Source organism: Monopterus albus, unplaced genomic scaffold (assembly GCF_001952655.1).
Source record: "Monopterus albus unplaced genomic scaffold, M_albus_1.0 scaffold277.1, whole genome shotgun sequence".
NCBI lineage: Eukaryota > Metazoa > Chordata > Actinopteri > Synbranchiformes > Synbranchidae > Monopterus > Monopterus albus.
Window position 1 is genome coordinate 280,326 of NW_018128157.1, and position 18,462 is coordinate 298,787.

Consider the following 18,462-nt stretch of genomic DNA (forward strand, 5'->3'; position numbering starts at 1 on the left):
CATCGATCTCTAACTCGCCGTGGTCCTTCAAGCACCTCACCTGGAAAACACACAAACATGACAGTGTGAGCGTCATGAAGTCGGGCTGCAGTTGGAGGTCAGAGGAGGAACAACTGGAGCATCTCACCTCAATGTAAAGGCTCTTTGGAGGCTTCATGTCCTGAGTGATATCCAGACCACCGTCCCTCAGAGAGCGCATGAAGGAAGCCAGAGACTTCTTATACTGACTGAACCACTGCAGCTGAGACACACACACACACACACACACATTCTCTTCATGTGGAAAGACTCATAGTAAAAAATACAACAAAGGAGTGAAAAGCGTCCCCACTACTTCCCATGGTGACATCTTCAAACACTTTTTGTATTTGTTGTATTTGGCCGGTAGTCTAACCAGATTTACCTCTTAAATGTAGTAAAGTCCAGATATGAAGTAGAGTACCCAAGTACAGTGCTTGAATAAATGTTCTGGTAATTACCCAATATCACACCTACTGTTTATTATAATCACATACTTTGTGTCGCCTCCTGTGTTTCCCAGGTTTACTGATGTTTACAACTCGGTACCAGTGTCAGACCTCCTGTTTGGGCCCACCTGAGCTGATGACTCACCTCCTCTGCACACATGTGGAACTGGACGCTGCCGGGCAGGACGCTGCCATATTCCCACCGCAGGGCTCGGATCCTCAGCATACGGTCGTAGCTGACAGAATAAACACGTCATCTTTAAAAATTATCTTTAAATGTGATGGTCACATGATGCACAGGTGTGAAAGTTACAGGTAGGCAGTGAGGCAGCGCTGGTTCCTCAGCAGGCAGCAATGACGCAGTTTGATGGAGGGCATCAAGTCGGCTCGATCTGCAGACTTCACCTCGTTCCTGAAACACAAATAGAGAGACGTGATGAATCTTCACCAGTCTTCAGCAGCGCACAAGGTGTTTCTCCTCCTAAAAAACATAAAGTGTAAACTTTGACAGACTATCAAGTAAAACAAGACAACAAGAGATCACATGAACAGTGTCTTAAAACCTTTCTGAGCACTCACACATCTCGCTGGTTCTGTTCGTAGAGTGTCTGCATCTCCTGTAGAACCTGCCGCAGTCCATCTTCCTGAAAACACACAAAATTTCAGTTTTTACTGTTTGAAGTTGATTTAAACTCGAACAGGTTCCACTAGAGTTCATCACAACAATGCATCAGATCCTGCTCACGTTTTAAACCTCGTGTGTAAAACCTTTTCCTACTGAATTTAATTCAAAACTCCTGCTTTAAGTCGAAGCCGAAACGTGATATAGCTTCTATGTTGTATAAAAATCTATCGGGGGTATTCCTATGACGCGTGTGTTTCTGTTGCTCACCACCATAAGTTTAAAATGTCCGATTTCTGAATGAAGGTCGCGGTTTTAGCAGCTCAGAGAATGACGGAGCGTTACTCACATTAAACGCAGGCAGTTGTCCGTCGCTCATCCGGTGCAGCTCTCTGATTAATTCTATGGCTTTTTCACAAAACATCGTGAGATCGTAAAACAAACAAAAAGCACAAAACTAATTTCAACTATTTTCAAATTAACTAAGCGGGTAGTTTACTTTCGCGGCAACGCTGTATTGTGATCACGTGACACGATGACGAGGCGCTACGGCTGCCTCTTTAGCTCAAACGTCAAACAGAAAAACGACCTGCCACTGCAGCATTTTAACATTTACATTTAACACAGATATGCAGTGAAGCCGCTTTATAATTAGTAGACTGAGAGGTAAGGATGTGCACTTTATTTCTGTTGAGAAGTAGGGTCTTAAACCAGCAGTTTATCACCGTAACAGCACAGCTTGTAAGCCCGCAGTGTGGTCTCGCTTAGCGAAAAGGGCGAAAACTAAAATTAAACCGAGAAACACCTTCGCATGAGAGCCACCACAGCCATAAAAACGAAGTGTGTGTGCTCGTATTAAACTGTTATGTAAGTGTAATATAATACAGTGGTTTGTTATATCGCTTTTTAGCTTCACTGCTAACTACGTCGCTCCTTTTGGTGCTTCATTCGGGTTCCACTGGAAAAACCAGATTTTGTCTTCAGGTTTGAAATGTTAGTTTGACTTTCCGGCACATTTGGTTTTTGATTTCAGCATAAGGACTGTTTTTAAAACGATTATTCGATCAGAAAAATATCGGCATCTACTTTGATAGTCGATTGTCATTTTCCAATCAAATATTTTAAACGTAAAATACTCAGATTCCAGCGTGTCAAATGATGGCGATCTCACTTTTCTGTTGTATACAATGCACCGTGTAATTCAACGGGATTTCCACTTTTAAAGTAAAATATCTGAGTACGTCTTCCACCACTGGGGAAACGGCAGATCGATTTATCCCTACTAGGAATTATTATTAACGATCATAAGTGCCATCATTTAAGATTTTTCAGTTAAAAGGCCAATTGTTTGCTACTTTTTAGCCTTGTTACATTTTCTTTTCTGTACTTTGGTTCGTTTTGTTGTTTGCACCCAAAAAGATCGAGAGTAGTGAGAGAACTCTCTGTATATACACTGTATATACATAACCTTATGAAGTGCATTTGAAGGCACCATCTATCTTTTCTATGAACTGATTCTGTTTTCGTTGCCGTTGCTCCGACGCTCCCCAGAGGACGTGGACGCAGCACAAAGAGACCACGTGGTTGAGTTTCTGCTTCATGATTGGTTGCGACTGCTCGGTGCAGATCAGCTGCTCCCTGCGGATGTCAGTGCAGAGAGAGCACGAACAGCAGGAGGTATAGTGGGGCTCAGCTCCGTCTTTACCGGCTCCCACTGCTCCGTCAGCATCGGTCTCCTCCCCGCTGACAGGCCCGCAGCAGCGGCTCCGTAGTCGCTTTTTCCCGTGTAACACTTGTTTCTTTAACGTTTCCAGTGATGCGAAAGCGGAATAACCCGCTGGAACATGACAGCGGGACCACCGGCACTTTGCTGCACAACAAGGACCTGAAGCAGCGTAACGGCAGAGGAGCAGCAGGGCCCGCAGCGGGCGACCGGCAGGGCCCGGGAAAGGAGCGGAGCATGGGGAAACCGTTCAGGAGGTGAGACCGGGAACCGGGACAGACGTGTCAGCACCTGCATCTGTTAGTCTGTCTAAAGAGGTTATTTACTGTGTTTAGTTGAAACTGTAAGAACATCAGGGACAAACGCTTTGCTCTAAGATAAGTGACCGCTTTAAACAAATGGCGTGAAGTTAATAGATTTTATATTTAAAAAGGCAGTTTCAACATAGAAATAAGTCTTTTTGAAATACTAGTTTTAGATTTTAAAATATACTTCAAACGTCCTAATCTAGTCCAATAAACAGATTAAAATACAACAATTAGAGATGAAAATAACACATTTACATTAAAATAAAACATTTAAATAAGTGCAAAATTAATGTAAATCAAATATGAAGAACCAAACGCATTAATAAGGACATTGAAAAATAAATGAATACATGAATAAAAAATAAATGAATAAATAAATTCAGACAAAACAAGCAAAATGGGGCCACTCAACATATCCCATTTTAAATTTTAATGGTTGGTAATATGCTAATGTATAATTTCACAATCTCCTCAGAAACTTTGCTTCTTTTTTTTAAAGGTTTTGTTTGAATATCTGAAATTTTTACCAACTATTTATACACCCACATTAAACCGGTTTTTAGACTCTGAGCTGACGTGACTCCAGCTGACTAGTCAGACTGGTTTCACAAAGATGGATGAGCTGGTCAGACTGGAAGCTGCAGATGAGTTGGAACAGAGCTGCACCGTGAAATGTGACTTTTGTGTTGCTAATCTTCTGGGTGGAAACAACACACAGGCACGTTAGGGAACAGAAGAGGTGAAGGGAAAACTTAAAGCCATAAGTCACAGCGTCCCCACTACGAGCAGCTCCTGTGTGCGGTGTCCCCATGGACGTACACACAACTGTCACTGGATCCATGTGACACTGAAGGGAACTTAGAAACAGGAGGACTCTCGGGCAGGTTCTCCAGCCTCTGCTCTGGTTTCTCAGTGAGGTTATGGAGGTTCATTGTGTTTCCTGTCTGTGTGTCCTCACCTTACTGAGGTAGGACTCCGAGAAGGACGAGGACCAGGTTGGATTTGGTGTCTCTGCGGCGCTCCCAGGGAGACTTTTTTCAACCCAGCAGCCACTTGATCTAAATGCTGGAGGTCCAGATTGATAACTCTGAAGCTGATCGGCTTTGGTTATTGACCTGGGAGAGTCTGGCCACCGTTTCCAGTGCAAACCTTCTCTCCCTCACAAACAAGCATTTCCTGCTTTTCTTTTTAATATTTTAAGCACTTTTCCTGGTCATACTCATGTACTGCTTTTGAATGCATGACTTTTACTTGAAAGTGTTTCTACTCTGACTTAAGTAAAAGCTGAGTGTTTCTTCAGCCACTTGTCCACACGCTGATCTTTGGACATGTCAAACAGTCTGACTGGCAGGTTTTGACTTCTTATGCTGTGATCTCAGTGACTACACTGCTGTTGTTCCCTCTGCACATTAAGGTTGCAGGACTTTCAGAGGGCTGTTTGTCCATGCTGGTGTTTCTGTGTGTAAATGAGTCTCTGCTAAGCTGAACAGCTGTAGATTTATTGCTCACTGTGTGAAGATGTGCATACACAGGTTATAAAAACACAGTTTTCTGGTTGCTACAGTCCCCACACACACACACACTTAGTCTGTACTTGATACACGAGGCTCCTGATTTGTGTCCTGATGAGTTTACGCCTCCTCTCCTGTCTAATCCTCATTAGAGCTGCTCTGCAGCTTAAACTCCAGCAGGAGGTTGACCTGAACTAAAACGGTAAGATGCTGGTAGAGGACACTGCAGGGCGTTAGAAGAAGAAGCTTTATTTTATTGTCACTGTAACACGTACAACGGAATTTTGTTTGGAGCCGAGGAGCCGAGGGGCCCTGGGCCGCTGCGTGCATGTGCACTGCCATCACGGGCAACTTGGGGGTTCAGTGTCTTGCCCAAGGACGCTTCAACATGTGGACTGCAGGCACCAAGATTCGAACCTTCAACTTTCCGGTTGGGAGACGACTGCTCTGCCCACCGCCCCACTGTCACCTCCCTTAGTTAGTGCCTGTGAGATGCAACAGCAGAGCATCAGGACATGACAGATGCTGTCTGATGAAGGCTGCAGCTCCTCCTCAACTGCAGGGGTCAAGGACAAAAATGAGACTAAAATATCTTTAGACCCTGTGACTACAGCTGAGAAAAGTGACTAAAACTAAAAGATCAAACTCACCTGGCTGCTGCTGGAGGGCTGAAACAGAAACGTTCCATCAGGTGCATACAGCTGCTTCCACATGAGTGCACGAGCCTAATGTCTGCTCCCACAGTTTGACATTCATATGCAAAAGTTAATTTGAAGTAATAAGAAGTAACTCCAACCCTGCAGCCAACAGACATTAAAAAGAGGCCTTCTTCAGATGCTGATGTTACACAGTAGTTGTGGCGTGCACAACGGTGTGGGACCCAGACTGGGTCAGTGCTCAGTGACGTCACCTCATCTGTCAGTGTGGATCGGATTACTCCTGTAACAGCAGCTTAGCTCAGACATCCAGAAACACAGTCTTAAACACCGGCCAGTTAAAAATGAAAACAGAGAAGTTGTGGCATCTGTACAGCTGCTAAAACAGCAGAATGCTCCTTTAAAACGCTGTAGTCAGTTTGTGCAGGTTTCAGGTGTTGTGCCCTTTAAAGAGATGTGAAATCTAAATTAATGCAACTTTATTTATAAAGCACAGTTCACACAAAAAGTACAACTCAAGCTGCTGCACACCAATCAAGTCCAAAAGAAACCTAACAATAAAGCAGTAAAACAACTGACCGTGTGTGCAGTGTCGCCTGCACATGAGCAGGAGACCAGAGCGTGAGGACGTCAGGGGTCTGAGGCACCAAGATTCGAACCTTCAACTTTCCGGGTACACAGTCGTGGGTCAGCAGTGTGAAGAGCAATGGGCTGAGCACACACCCCTGTGGAGCCCCTGTGCTCAGCGTGATGGTCTTAGGGATGTTGCTGTCGACCCGCACATTTTGTGGCCTCCCTGTTAGAACGTCCAGCACCCAGCTGCAGAGAGAGGTTTTGAGTCTGAGGTGTCCAAGTTTGTGTGTAAGCAGCTGGGGAATGATTGTGTTGAATTCTGAACTGAAGTCTAGGAACAGCATTCACATGCAAGAGTTCTTTGAATCTAGGTGGGTGAGGGCTGGATGGAGAGCAGCAGTAATGGCATCCTCTGTGGATGGTGACCCAAGTCACACCTGTGACAGAATGAGAACACATCTGGGTTTTAGACCACTTGTCTTTAATGTTCGAGGCCGGACGTCTGCTGACGTGTCACGGATTTGATTCTTGCGTCACTGAGCGGTGTCATGACTTTCCAGCTGATTGAAAGAAGAAGTGTGCTTCCTATTGGGCTGAGTCAGCGTCTGACTTCTCACATGACTTGAAGTGACCTCACTTACCCATTCCTGATTCAGCAGACACACTGCTGACCTCTGACCTTTGCAGTACTTTGTCACATGCACCATCATACATCTTATTCATATCGAGAGGCCAGCAGCACCAGTGAACGTGGTGTCCTCACCGTGTTGTGTGTGAGTCCAGACCCGGGTTCAGCTCATCGCTCTGTGCCGTAGACCTCCGCTGTCGTCCACCAGCTATTAACCTCACACAAGCAGCTCCACGGGCTGAGAACGGGCGTCACTTTGTACAGCGTCACTGAGCTCTGCCTGCACTGCCCAGGGCAGCGTGTTGGAAAACCTCTGGGCCTTGTTTGAAAATGAAACCGTATGTTTGTGAGGGGTTTTTACAGATTTACTGTACATCTTCAGTGGGAACAAGTCGGCCTGGAGCAGACAGGAAGTCAAAAGGTGCCAAGAGACAGACTAACATGTGAGAACAGTCCTGGATAAATCCCATTTCCTTTTAATAGCAGACATGTTTCCCTCACTTGTCTTTTCTTTGTGTCTTAGTCCCGCCCACATAAGATGCGAGGAGGCAGGTTTTAGACATGGGGTGTCCTCTTCTCTGATCCTTCATCTGAAGCATCCAATCACCAACTGATTTCCGATGAAGGGGCGTGTCACTCCATAAGACTTTGGCGAGGATGCAGTTGTGTATCCTCACTCACAGCTCCTCAGAGCTTGAGCAAGAGCGTAGGGCGTCGTTTAAGATCGGAGACCAGAGCGACTTCAGGTCGAGTGAGGAGCGATCAAATAAGGAAACTGGGATGTAGCTGTAGGATGTTGGAAGCTGTGGCTGCATTTGTTTTGCAGGAATCTGAAGCACTCAGTGAACCCACTGTAGAAGTCTTCAGAAGTTTTCCAGGTGATGGATGTAAAAAAATAAAAACATCTGCAGTCTCCTTGACTCGCCGTTAGGGTTGCAGCTAACAGTTATCTTCATTACTGATTCCTTGGAGGCAGATTGTTTTCTGTTCATCATTTAGTTTATGAAACATTTTGCTGCATCTTCAAACATCTTGTTTGACCAATGTTGAACAATCCCCTGATGTTAAGGATCAATGATACATGACAAAGAAAAGCAGCGTCATTCCCTCAGACACCTGGTTCCTCTGCAGGAGTCTCCTTGCTGACCGGTCACTTATCAAATGACTGCAGATTATGTCTCCGTCAATCAAACGATCGACTAATCAGTTCACCTCTGCACCGTGTGTGGCGTTCACTGACTGCCAGTACTGTAGGATTCTTCAGGATTTTCACATTTTTCAATTTGCAACATTTGATCTTTGTCTTTTTCTTGGTTTTATAACCTGAAAAACAAAGATACAATCAGATATTTGCTGAAATTGTTCAGCCCTTATTATGACTGTGCATCAGTGGGTGTCATGTCTTGACCTGCTTCCTTGTGTTCATGTAAACAGGCCAGTAAAAACCAGTATCACATAGTCTCTGGTTGTTGTGCAACTGTCCTTTATTGTCCTGGTTTTCTGCACTGTAAAAAAAAAAAAAAAAAAGAAAACGTTGAGAAAGGTCAAAAGGCAACAAACTTCAGTCGAGTTCAGCAATTTAACTTTAGAGGTTTTGTGTTGATCCAGCGCAGAATGTCTCCCCCTGTTAACTAAGAGTCACATATGGTTTTACATGTCCCATGAACTCAAATCCATGAGCAGTGGCTCACTGTTTCTCCACGAGTGGGGGGACTTGCACAGTGGTGGTGCAGGAGGTGGCGTGCACAGCTTTCCACAGCCCCTGGCTCCTCTGACACACAAGTATGAAGAAAGAGGAAAAGGTAGGATTGCTGGGGAGTTTGAACCTTGACAAACTGCACCCTGGGTTTTAAATAACATCTGAATGTTGGACTAGTTATTGGCATTTTTCAGTTTGCTGACATCTTTTAGATAAAAATTAGGTTGATCAGGAAAGTACTCGACAGAATGTGACAGCACTCGGCTGCACTGGGGGCCTCCAGGCTTTCCACTGGCGCAGCGTCCCGCTGAAAAGGCTTCAGACACACTTCACAGTATAATGTGAGGTGGATATGAACAGACTGAACACATGGGAGGAGATTTCAGTCTGTGACAGGTAACGGTGAGTGTCTGTCGGACCAGAAGCAGACTCTTTGTGGTCCAATGAGGTGACATAACCGTTAGCCTGTGGTTGAGCTCCTGCACTGTCGGGTCCCAGCCCCGCCTCTCTGCACTCACCTCTGTGTGACCTTGAGGCTGCAGCACGCAGCAAGACGATGAAGCTGCAGCTCAGCTTCCTGCAGCTGGACACAGACAGAGCACAGTGCTGCAGAGGGAATTCCTCTCCACCTCTACGGCCCCGTCCCCCTCGGCAGGCTCCAACTTACTGTCATAGGTGAGTCTGCAGATCATGTCTTGTCTATAAAGTGACAGAAAATAAGGAAAAGTACCTGTAACAATTTCCCAGAGACCAAGGTGGAGTCCTGGGAGCAGCAGTCCAAAACCCAGAGGTTCCCTTTGGCCCCAAAGAAAAGCATCAAGCTCTCTGATAAAAAGCTAGATTGACACAGATTTTGTTCTGGGTTAAAACGAGCCATGGAGCGGTGACACAGGACCCAGGAAGTCCAGTTGGAGGAACAGATTTATGTGTTTGTCGATTACTATCAAACCGGTCAGTGACCCCTTGTGCTCTGTGGATGGGGCGCCGTCATCCTGGAAGCGACCACTCACAGATTCTGATGCCTCCGTTCACTTCTCGCCGTCTGTATGTGATCAACCGTCCTTTGGGTTTAACGTGTTTCTGGTCTGGATGGTAGAACGGCTCCAGACTGTGGAGGTCCTGCTGACTCGACACGCTGTCTTTGGTGGATGAATAATTGAAGCTCACAGAGCTGCTGGATACTGTAACGGCAGCAGAACCACTCGGCTTACATGCTGACAATGGCCTCACATGGACCTGGACCTGCTGCAGCCTGGTGCTACAGTGTCTCACAGTCCAGGTCTGAGGTGGAAGAGCTACTCAGGTCCTGTGCTGAAGTAAAAGAGTCGCCTTCTTCTTTTTGGTTTTTCTTCATTTTCCTTTCTTCTTCTTCTCTTACTGATGTGCTGGTGGCCTCTCTGTTTGTGACCGGCTGTCACATGCTGACTTGATGTTAAAAGTAAAACATGGCCGTCTCGTGTGTCCGTAGGTTGGGGCTGCTGGGGAAGCTGAAGAGGATCATGTTGTGGCTGCTTGTCGTCTACGTCTCCATCCCCGTCATCGTCAAACTCTGCCCGTCCATCCAGGCCAAACTCGTCTTCCTCAACTTCGGTCAGTGTTTCCTCCACAAACCGCCACTGCTGGCACAACTGACTTATTTTATTTATCTGTTATTAGATATGTCAGTGACCTCTGACCTCTGCCCCCCTCAGTGAGGATGCCATACTTCATCGACCTGAAGCGACCCCTGGACCAGGGATTGAACCACACACACAACTTCTACCTGCAGCCAGAAGCTGGATTCAAGATCGGAGTCTGGTAACGCGCACACACACACACACACACACACACACACACACACACACACGGCCTGTGACATCACAGACAGGTTCAGGTGTGTGGTTAGCTGCTGACTCCTCACGTTGCCAAACCAACAGACACTTCCAGTTGATCTGGGTTTTAAATTGTGGGCACAGCTGAAACATTTCATCAGATGAAGAACGGTGTGTTTACGTCACCTGTCAAGTCCTGTCAGTGCATCGCTGCACTTTTCCAGTTCACAGTAGCAGCGTATTCCCCAGCTACTGATGTAAATGAGCTCAGCCAGCAGTGTTCATTTGAATGCACCTCTGCTGATAAGGACCTGGTGTCTGGGCTGTGCACGTGTAGACTGAGATGTAGCACAGAACAATGTGAGTTTACTGAACACTGGTTGAAGAAGCCAATGGAACTGCAGTCAGCTCAAGATCAGTTTGATGTGAAAGACTGTCACAGCCCCTCACATCCTCCTGTGGATCACACACCCCCGACTCCTTCCTCGCCTGTTCTTAACACCGACATCTCTGATGAGCAGCAGCCGCCGTGCAGGCACGTGTTAGACCTGCTCTCCTGAGCAGGGTGTTTCTGTTCACGTCCATTCTCTCCTCGCTCAACAGGAACGCCCTAGGCGAAGCTAGAAGATAAGACTTGTCACTGTAGATGCAACAACAAAGTCTGTCTGGCAGCTCTGGACTACAGCAAACATCAGGACACAAAGAAATAAAAGAAAATGACAAGTCCCAGTCTTTACATGACACAGATGCACACTATTTACAGAAGCAGTGCTGGAAGGCCGGCAGCAGCATCTCGTGGGGGGGCTGTGGCCGCCACAGAGGCTGATCCTGATCTCTGTACAGGAGGCACAGCCAGGTGGAGTCTGGGGAGTGTTGGCTCCCTGATAAGCCTGTTTATCAGGGTGTATCCAGGTGAGGCAGCTTGTGCTGCTGTGACCAGGTCTCTGCTGCACAGTGTGAGGGGGCGCTCTCGGCCGTGGTGCCGTTCGGACCTCCTGTAGCCTTCTGAGAAGACTTAAGCTTTTCTCTCTGGGTGGTTGTTTGAGATGTGGATCCCAGGCAGCGCTCCCCTCTGTCATCCTCTTCTCAAACTACATGCTGCTGAGACCAAACACACAACGTCCAGTTTCCTTGGTAAATACGTAAGAGTGCACGCAGTTTCACTGTCCAGTGCCAAAAAGTACCACAGTTCATCAACCTATGACAATAATCCACTGTGAAATGTTAAACATTAAGATGCTGCATAGCTCAGTAAGATGTGCTCAGCAGCAGGACTCTCTCTTTATGGATTCAGGAGCTACTTTAGTAACAGTGTTAATGAGCTATTCTCCATCGCTTACACTGAAACCACATTATGAACTGATCTGCTAATGTCCAGTGTGAACAGCAGGAAGGATCAGAGCTAGAAAACCAGCGTCACTGTCCATAGACACCTCACTGTCGTTTTGAACTTGTGCTTTAGGTTGCTGATTACACATCTAATCGGTTTTGGGTCAGAGTGCAACATGACTCAGCCTTGTGTGTGTCTGTGCTAGTCTGCAGCGTCAGATGCTGATTGCCTCAGGTGTGTGTTTGTTTCAGGCACACGGTTCCTGCGCAGATGTGGAGAGAAGCTCAGGGAAAACAAGGCGACTGGTACGACTCCATGTTTCTCTCCGCCCACCCTGTCATCCTCTATCTCCATGGAAATGCAGGGACCAGGTGAACCCCCCCCTCCCCCCTCTGTGCCTATAGCTATAAACCTGCAGGTGAGCAGCCATGTTGGTACAGAGCCGCCTCCTGATGCATGTGTGTGTCTAAAGGCGGCAGGCCTGTCCACACCCTAGCTCACCGGGCTCACCACGACTCGCCAGCTGTGTGGTTTGGTACAGATGTGGGAATGTATTACTGACACAGGAAGTGGTGGCATTCAGGATGTGGATTACATTACAGTGATGGTTCTGTAATGTAATATTTGGGATGAACGTAGCCTTTGTAAGTTAAGAGATTTCCCCAGGAGGTGTTTTGTCTCACTGCAGTGGAAAATGGCTGCCATGCCACCATTTTGATAATAATGTTGGCAGTGACTACTGTCAACGAGACATAATGGCAAATACTGCGTTTAAAAGATGAAGCAACTTGATCCAATTCCTGAAATGTTTTAGATTCTAAGTCACACATTATTATAACGGTGAAGAGCAAAATGTTGTAACATCTGTGAAATGTTGTCGCTTGGTTTTGTCATGAAAACACAAATCTGCTGTTTGACCTGAACCTGCTGCAGCAGGGCGGTGCAGCCTGGACGTGACGTGTTTATATCTGTGAGCTGCGTTGGCCACTTAGTGTCCTGCGTGGCCTTTGACTTGTCACATTGGTCGGACTGTTTACTGACCAGTTGTTGTGTTTCTCTGCAGAGGAGGAGACCACAGAGTTCAGCTCTACAAGGTGACGCACACACAGCTCTTAGTCTGGTTTATCAATACGTCTTATTGTGTTTACGCTCTCCTCCTCAGCCACTGTTAGTCGTCCCCGGCAGTGTTCATTTTAGCACCGTTTGTAAATTAGTTTGTCACAATTTAGTCAGTCGACAAAGATATTTGTCATCATGTTTGTCCTGCATGTTTAATGTTTGTACGGTATCTCCCAAGTGTTTTGATGCTCCAGCTGTCATCTCCTCTGTTACCGTGGTTACAGCCAGAACCGAACATTTAAGGCCTGTGCTGTGAACCTGATACACCTGTATCACTTTGTGGTGGCGGTCTGTCAAGGTCAGGTGACTGACTGCCTGCCTGTCTTCCTTCAGGTCCTCAGTTCACTAGGCTACCATGTAGTCACATTTGATTACAGAGGTGAGCAACTGCTTCATCAGCACATTAACAGTCCAGCTGCCTTTAACACTGACCGCGTGAACGACTTGTGTGTGTGTGTGTGTGTGTTTGTGCACAGGTTGGGGGGATTCAGATGGGTCTCCATCGGAGGGGGCAATGACCTCCGACGCGCTCTTCATTTATGACTGGCTGAAAAAGCAGCTGGATAAAACGCCGCTCTACATCTGGGGACACTCTCTGGGGACGGGGTAACACACACACACACACACACACACATTCATTTCAGTAGCAGTGATGTTCTAATAAAATGTGGTTGTTTTGTTTTGCAGAGTTGCCACCAACCTGGTGAGGCGGCTGTGTGACAGAGGTCTGACACACTCATCTGCACATCTCAGTCAATGTTATGTTGTCACTGATCTGTGTGTGTGCGGTCAGACATGTTTAGTTTGACGCTGTTCAATGTCCGTCCCCCCCCTCCCCTCCCCTGGTCTGTTATTTCAGTACTGACTTCAGTCGGAGAACTTACTGCTGTAATCGTTTACTGAACATGTCGGCCATCAATATTCAATCAGTGCACTAATATTTCTTCTTCTGTGTTCAGGAAGTCCTCCTCACGCCCTGATCTTAGAGTCTCCGTTTACCAACATAAGAGAGGAGGCCCGGAGCCACCCCTTCTCCATGGTAACACAACACACAGCCTGTCATTCATTCCACACACACACCTGGCTGCAGGTGTATTCAGTGCGTGTGTGTTTGTGTTTCTCAGGTGTACAGATACCTGCCTGGCTTTGACTGGTTTTTCTTGGACGCCATCACGGCCAACAACATCCGCTTCGCCAGTGATGAAAAGTGCGTAACCTTCAGCCTCATTCCTGTTCACAGTAGCACTGACCTTTGACCTGTAGTTCACTTCACCAGCCACGTTGTGAAGCTCCTGACAATGTGGTTCTCTTAAGAACTCAGGAACCCCTAAAGTTTTTTTTTTTTTTTTTTTTTTTACAGCAGTCTTAGAAGTTGTTTTCAGAAATTCACAACCTGATCAGGGACCAAGACTTTTACCATTTTTAGACTTATGAGCCCAGTAACACAAACACAATCATACTGAGGAAGGGTCTTCTGAAACTTTCTCTGGGCAGCTCAGGAACCTTTGTTTACACATTTGTAGAAACTGCACCACCTTGTGGCTGTTGGAGCGACAGCTGCAGCTACGCTCTTCTCCACTGTTGATTTGTGGTGCTACACAAACAAACACTAATGTAGAATGTCCCTGACTGTACTTGTCTCCTCAGTGTGAATCACATCTCCTGTCCTGTGTTGATCCTCCATGCAGAGGACGACAGCGTGGTTCCCTTTCACCTGGGCCAAAAGGTATGAGACCAGTTAACAGGTTAAACTTGGAGTTTTAAGAGTAATTTTTAAAAATTTTATTTAGCTTTTATTTTTATCAGGGAAACCTCAGAGATGAAACTTCTGTGTCCTGGCTGAAACAGGCAGCGGCAGTCAGACAAATGATGCAGTGACACAGATAAATCCATGAAAGCCTCCTTTTGTTTTGTTTCTGGCTCAGTGTCAGGTTGCAGGACGAGTCAGACGCCTCTGTGATGGAGAATTCACTCCACAGTCTAACTTCTGTCAGCCAGGCAGATACAAACTCTACATGCTGTTTGTGTCAGGGAGAACTCGGCTGCTGTGCAACCACACATACAAATGTGACTGCAGCATTTGATGTTACACTGAAGTCAGCAAATGACTTTGAGACTTGCAGAGGGCACTCGTGAACTTTACTTTGCTGTGGCTGAAGAAGAAACGCTGCATGTGAGGAGATCACTGAAGTGGTGGCCTACAGTGAAGCCTGTACTAACAATACACCCTCTTCTTTCTCCTGCAGCTGTACAACTTGGCTTCTCAGTCAAAGAGCCTCAGCGGTCACAAGGTCCGGTTCGTCCCCTTCCCCTCCTCTCTGGCCTACAAGCACAAGTTCATCTACAGGAGCCCGGAGCTGCCAAATATCCTCAGGTACCAGCAGCACACTCACCTTGGTCATACCAGTCAGTGGCTAGAGAGGACTCGCAGGGATGAGTGGGGAACTGCTGTTAGCTGGTGAGCTAACCGCTAACATGCTAATGAAGTTAGCTCCCCAAGCTAAGAAAGCTAGCTCAGCTGCTACATGGACAAGTTCAAGTTTATTCATGAGCTGGATTTGTTTGTTCTGAACATGGGGCAAAATTAAATCTTCACTCTGTAATAACTGAATTTATTATGACTGTTTAATGTTGCAGCTGGTAAAGGTGGAGCTAATGTTAACGGCCTTATCTACTTAACACCTGCCAGTGAAACTCTAGAAAGTCTTTGTCTATAAAATGTTACAATGAGCATTAGACCATAAACCTCATCACTTCACTGTCATATATGAAAAGAAAAGCATGAAACCATCACATGGAAGAAGCTGGAACCAGAGACTTCTGCCAGTTTTGCTTGAGAAATGACTAAAACTAATAATCACTTTTAAAAATTGTTGAACTGATTTTCTGCAGCTCCACTGAGCTGTAACTCGGTGTACGTACAAAAGAACCGTTGTTCTGTGCAGCCTGGAGAAACGTATGGCGTTGGAGTCATGCCTCATTCCTGAGCACACAACATGCACGCACACAGTTTATATTTCCAAGACATTATCAGTAAATGAGCACAAGCAAAGCTGAGCATTAATTTATGGGTACTAGCGAGGATGCACAGAACAGATTCCTGTTTGCTTAAACTAAACTGTTCTGTCTTTTTAATGTCTCTTTAAAATATAAACTGGGTGTGCAAAACCCAGCTTCCTGTGCCCAGGACTGAGGCACAAACACAGTGCGCGTTCAGTCTGGCTTTGATTTGTCCACACCTCCTGAGGACGGTGCTAACGCTAGTCTTTGTGTTGACAGTGATTTCCTGGGCGCAGCTCATCCTGTCGCACACTAGGAGAAACAGAAGGACCATTCAGCCTGAAGCCACACTCCCGGGTCACATCCTGCATGAACTGAACACCCACACACACATCATTCCCTTTTCTTCCAGTTAGCATTCCTCCGACACTGGTTCAGATCCCGGTGGAGGTGTTTCCAGAGTGTGTACAGGGAGGACGAGCAAACCAAGCTGACAGAGACGCGAGGTGAAACGTCTCTGGTTTTATATTTTTAATGTCTACTCATCACAACCACACGCACACGGAGCTGCTTCACAGTGTGTGTGAAGGGTTTTAGTTAGTTTTTCTTGGTGGTTTTGACTTTCCAGGTCCATCTAATCGTGTGCGACTCTTCTGTCGGTCTTAGGGTCTTTGTTTTTAAAATGTCTTCTCACTTTAAGGCCTGTTATGACTTGAATTGTGAATTAAATATTTTTGTCTGTGTACCTCTGGATTTGGTTTCAGGGACATTCGTTTTTTCCTCCGCCTGACATGAAAAACACAAACGCTGTCGTAACCATCTACACGCTTTATTTTCAGCAACAGACGTGAGCGCTCGTTACAGTGCATCGTGAAAAGTGACAAAACATTTGTAAGTCGGACTTGAGCCGTGTCTAACACCACAAGCGTAGTGTGTGCTGCACGTAACGTGTGGCGCACATCTTGCACTTGTATCTACACCGGGAGCGTGTTCACTCACAAATAGGAAGCACTTGGTGAACAAACGCACACAGAGGGCGGCACAGCGACACTTTGGGAAAGGGAAACGCACAGTCCAGCGATGGGACGATGTGACTTCGATATACGATACAATTAAAAGTTCACGGACCATGTGTGACCGGCTGTGCAGTACTTGTACTTTATCCCCCCTTTCTAGTTCTGGTCTGACCATGTAAACAACCGGGTTTAGAGAGTTACGTTCTGTTGGGCTGTTTGATTTACAGAACACGTGTATGGAGCCATACAAACCGATTCATTCTGTATCGTGATACACCGTCCCATTCCTAGAATTAACTGGCTACGCTGTTCAACTCGTACAATGCAGCACAGGACAGCTACACCCTTTAAAGAGGACGGCGTGTTCAGTAGGTCTGATGTTGCACATGACCGACCTGGTTTTAACTGAACTAACGTGTTTCCCTGTTTTGGTCGAGTTCTGGTTGGAACCCGTGAGCCGTCACTGCTCTGGAGTGGTTTTCACATGTAGCTCTGAAAAATCAGACTTTTGGCTAAAAATACACTTCATGAGTGACACGTGAGCGGAGACGCGGGCGGCGTAGACCGCTGGGCTCCTTAACATAGGAGCATATTGGTTACGTGGCTGAAACACTTACAATGTAGACACGGCTTGACATTCATGAGTAAACAGTGACTCTGAACAGACCCCATTACCCATAAGGCACCTGTGAAGTCACATCAAGGCCTTTTGCAGCTTTCACATCATGTCAGTTACCATCAATTCCAGTTTACAAGGTAAGTGCAGATGTCAAAACTGTAATTAAGCACTTTTGTAAAAGGCGCGCTGAGTAAGTTGACATTTTGAACCAGTTCTGTCATTTAGCGTAAATAAACCCAAACTTCGTGAACAATATCACTGCTGCAAAACCACAGTGAACTGTTGACACACAACTGTCGGTGTCTGATGATGTGAACATTTAAAAATCGTTTCCATTGCTGCTTTAATCACGTGACAAACGTGCAGATAAAGACTGGATCAATGGAGCACGTTTCCAATTTGACTTTACGTTAAACTGATTCATCAGTGCACGTTTCCTTTAACTTTCACTGAACTAATACAGCTTTTTTCTTATTTTCAGCAACAGTGGAATAAATTTAGTTTTAGTGCGAGCAAACGGAACATGCTTTACTACCCACCACGTCTCAAATGCAAAAAGTACAACTTGCTGAATGTTAATGTGAAAGTCATTTTGAGCTCGAGTAAATTAAAATCACTTAAGAGTCACTGGGTGACTGAGAATCAGCAGTAAGTGCTGCACATGAATGGGATGTTGGTTTTAAATCCAGCAGCAGAAACATTAGAGAATCTGTCTGAAGGCCAAATCACAATCATTTCAACTTTAAACATGTTAATTAAGTTGTACCAGCATTGGCGTCTGTGACTAGACCGAGTGGGGTTTCATGGGGACTTCTGGCCCACCTACATGTGGTTCTGCCAGTGTTTAGCACAAGCCCCACCAGCTCTGCCCAGTAAAGTGTCCACTCTGCAGCGAACCTTCAGTGCTTCCTGCACACAGAGCTCTCAGAAGTCCTGGGTATTGGTCTTAATACCGGAAAGGTTCAAATGATACAAATCTCAGACCATCATACTGCACCAGGGTCTGGCGATAAAAGGTCCAATAAAACGTACATCGGTGCATCCTGTGTTAGTCTTGGACCTGCCTGGATTAAAAACTGCTTAGTTTTGTGTTTTGGCCACTCAGGTGTTCTGGCATCCTGTAGCTTCATTCCAACTGTTATAACAGGAGTTTGTCAATCCTGAAAGTCACTAAAAACTAGGGCAAGCGTGATTCAGATCCCTGTGACAATGACTCTACCTTTTCTGCATTAGCAGGGAGATGCCTTGCATCAAACCAAGCGTTCCCTTTTCCTCGCTAAGCTGCGTTAACCAATAACCACAAAGCGATTTACACCCCAATCGCCAAGGGCAGGCAGACATGTTGGACTTGTTTTTGAATCAGTCTTCTCTGCCTGTCTC

General features: G+C 46.1%; 2 protein-coding genes across 3 annotated transcripts in view; one reads left to right on the top strand and one right to left on the bottom strand.

The window, feature by feature from the left end:
- Nucleotides 1-1,532, bottom strand: part of gins1 (GINS complex subunit 1 (Psf1 homolog)) — a 2,090-nt gene extending 558 nt beyond the window's left edge. Inside the window, exons 1-6 of the mRNA XM_020622317.1 lie at nt 1,439-1,532; nt 1,047-1,111; nt 781-879; nt 613-703; nt 128-241; nt 1-40 (exon numbers count right to left, since the gene is read on the bottom strand). Coding sequence (XP_020477973.1) covers nt 1-40; nt 128-241; nt 613-703; nt 781-879; nt 1,047-1,111; nt 1,439-1,513 — 484 coding nt within the window. The 5' untranslated portion in view covers nt 1,514-1,532. The remainder of the gene's footprint in view (nt 41-127; nt 242-612; nt 704-780; nt 880-1,046; nt 1,112-1,438) is intronic.
- Nucleotides 1,533-1,666: 134 nt separating this feature from the next.
- Nucleotides 1,667-16,200, top strand: abhd12 (abhydrolase domain containing 12, lysophospholipase). 2 transcript variants are annotated; one of them, XM_020622315.1, is made up of 14 exons: nt 1,667-1,755; nt 2,904-3,069; nt 9,656-9,777; nt 9,879-9,984; nt 11,580-11,699; nt 12,392-12,422; nt 12,781-12,826; nt 12,924-13,053; nt 13,135-13,172; nt 13,407-13,486; nt 13,572-13,654; nt 14,095-14,173; nt 14,694-14,821; nt 15,727-16,200. In XM_020622315.1, exons 2-14 carry the CDS (start codon nt 2,906-2,908, stop codon nt 15,761-15,763), a joined length of 1,164 nt encoding a protein of 387 aa, XP_020477971.1. In that variant the 5' UTR covers nt 1,667-1,755; nt 2,904-2,905; the 3' UTR covers nt 15,764-16,200. The 2 variants fall into 2 exon arrangements, with proteins under 2 accessions (XP_020477971.1, XP_020477972.1); XM_020622316.1 differs by lacking the exon at nt 1,667-1,755 and adding an exon at nt 1,778-1,956.
- Nucleotides 16,201-18,462: the final 2,262 nt, after the last annotated feature.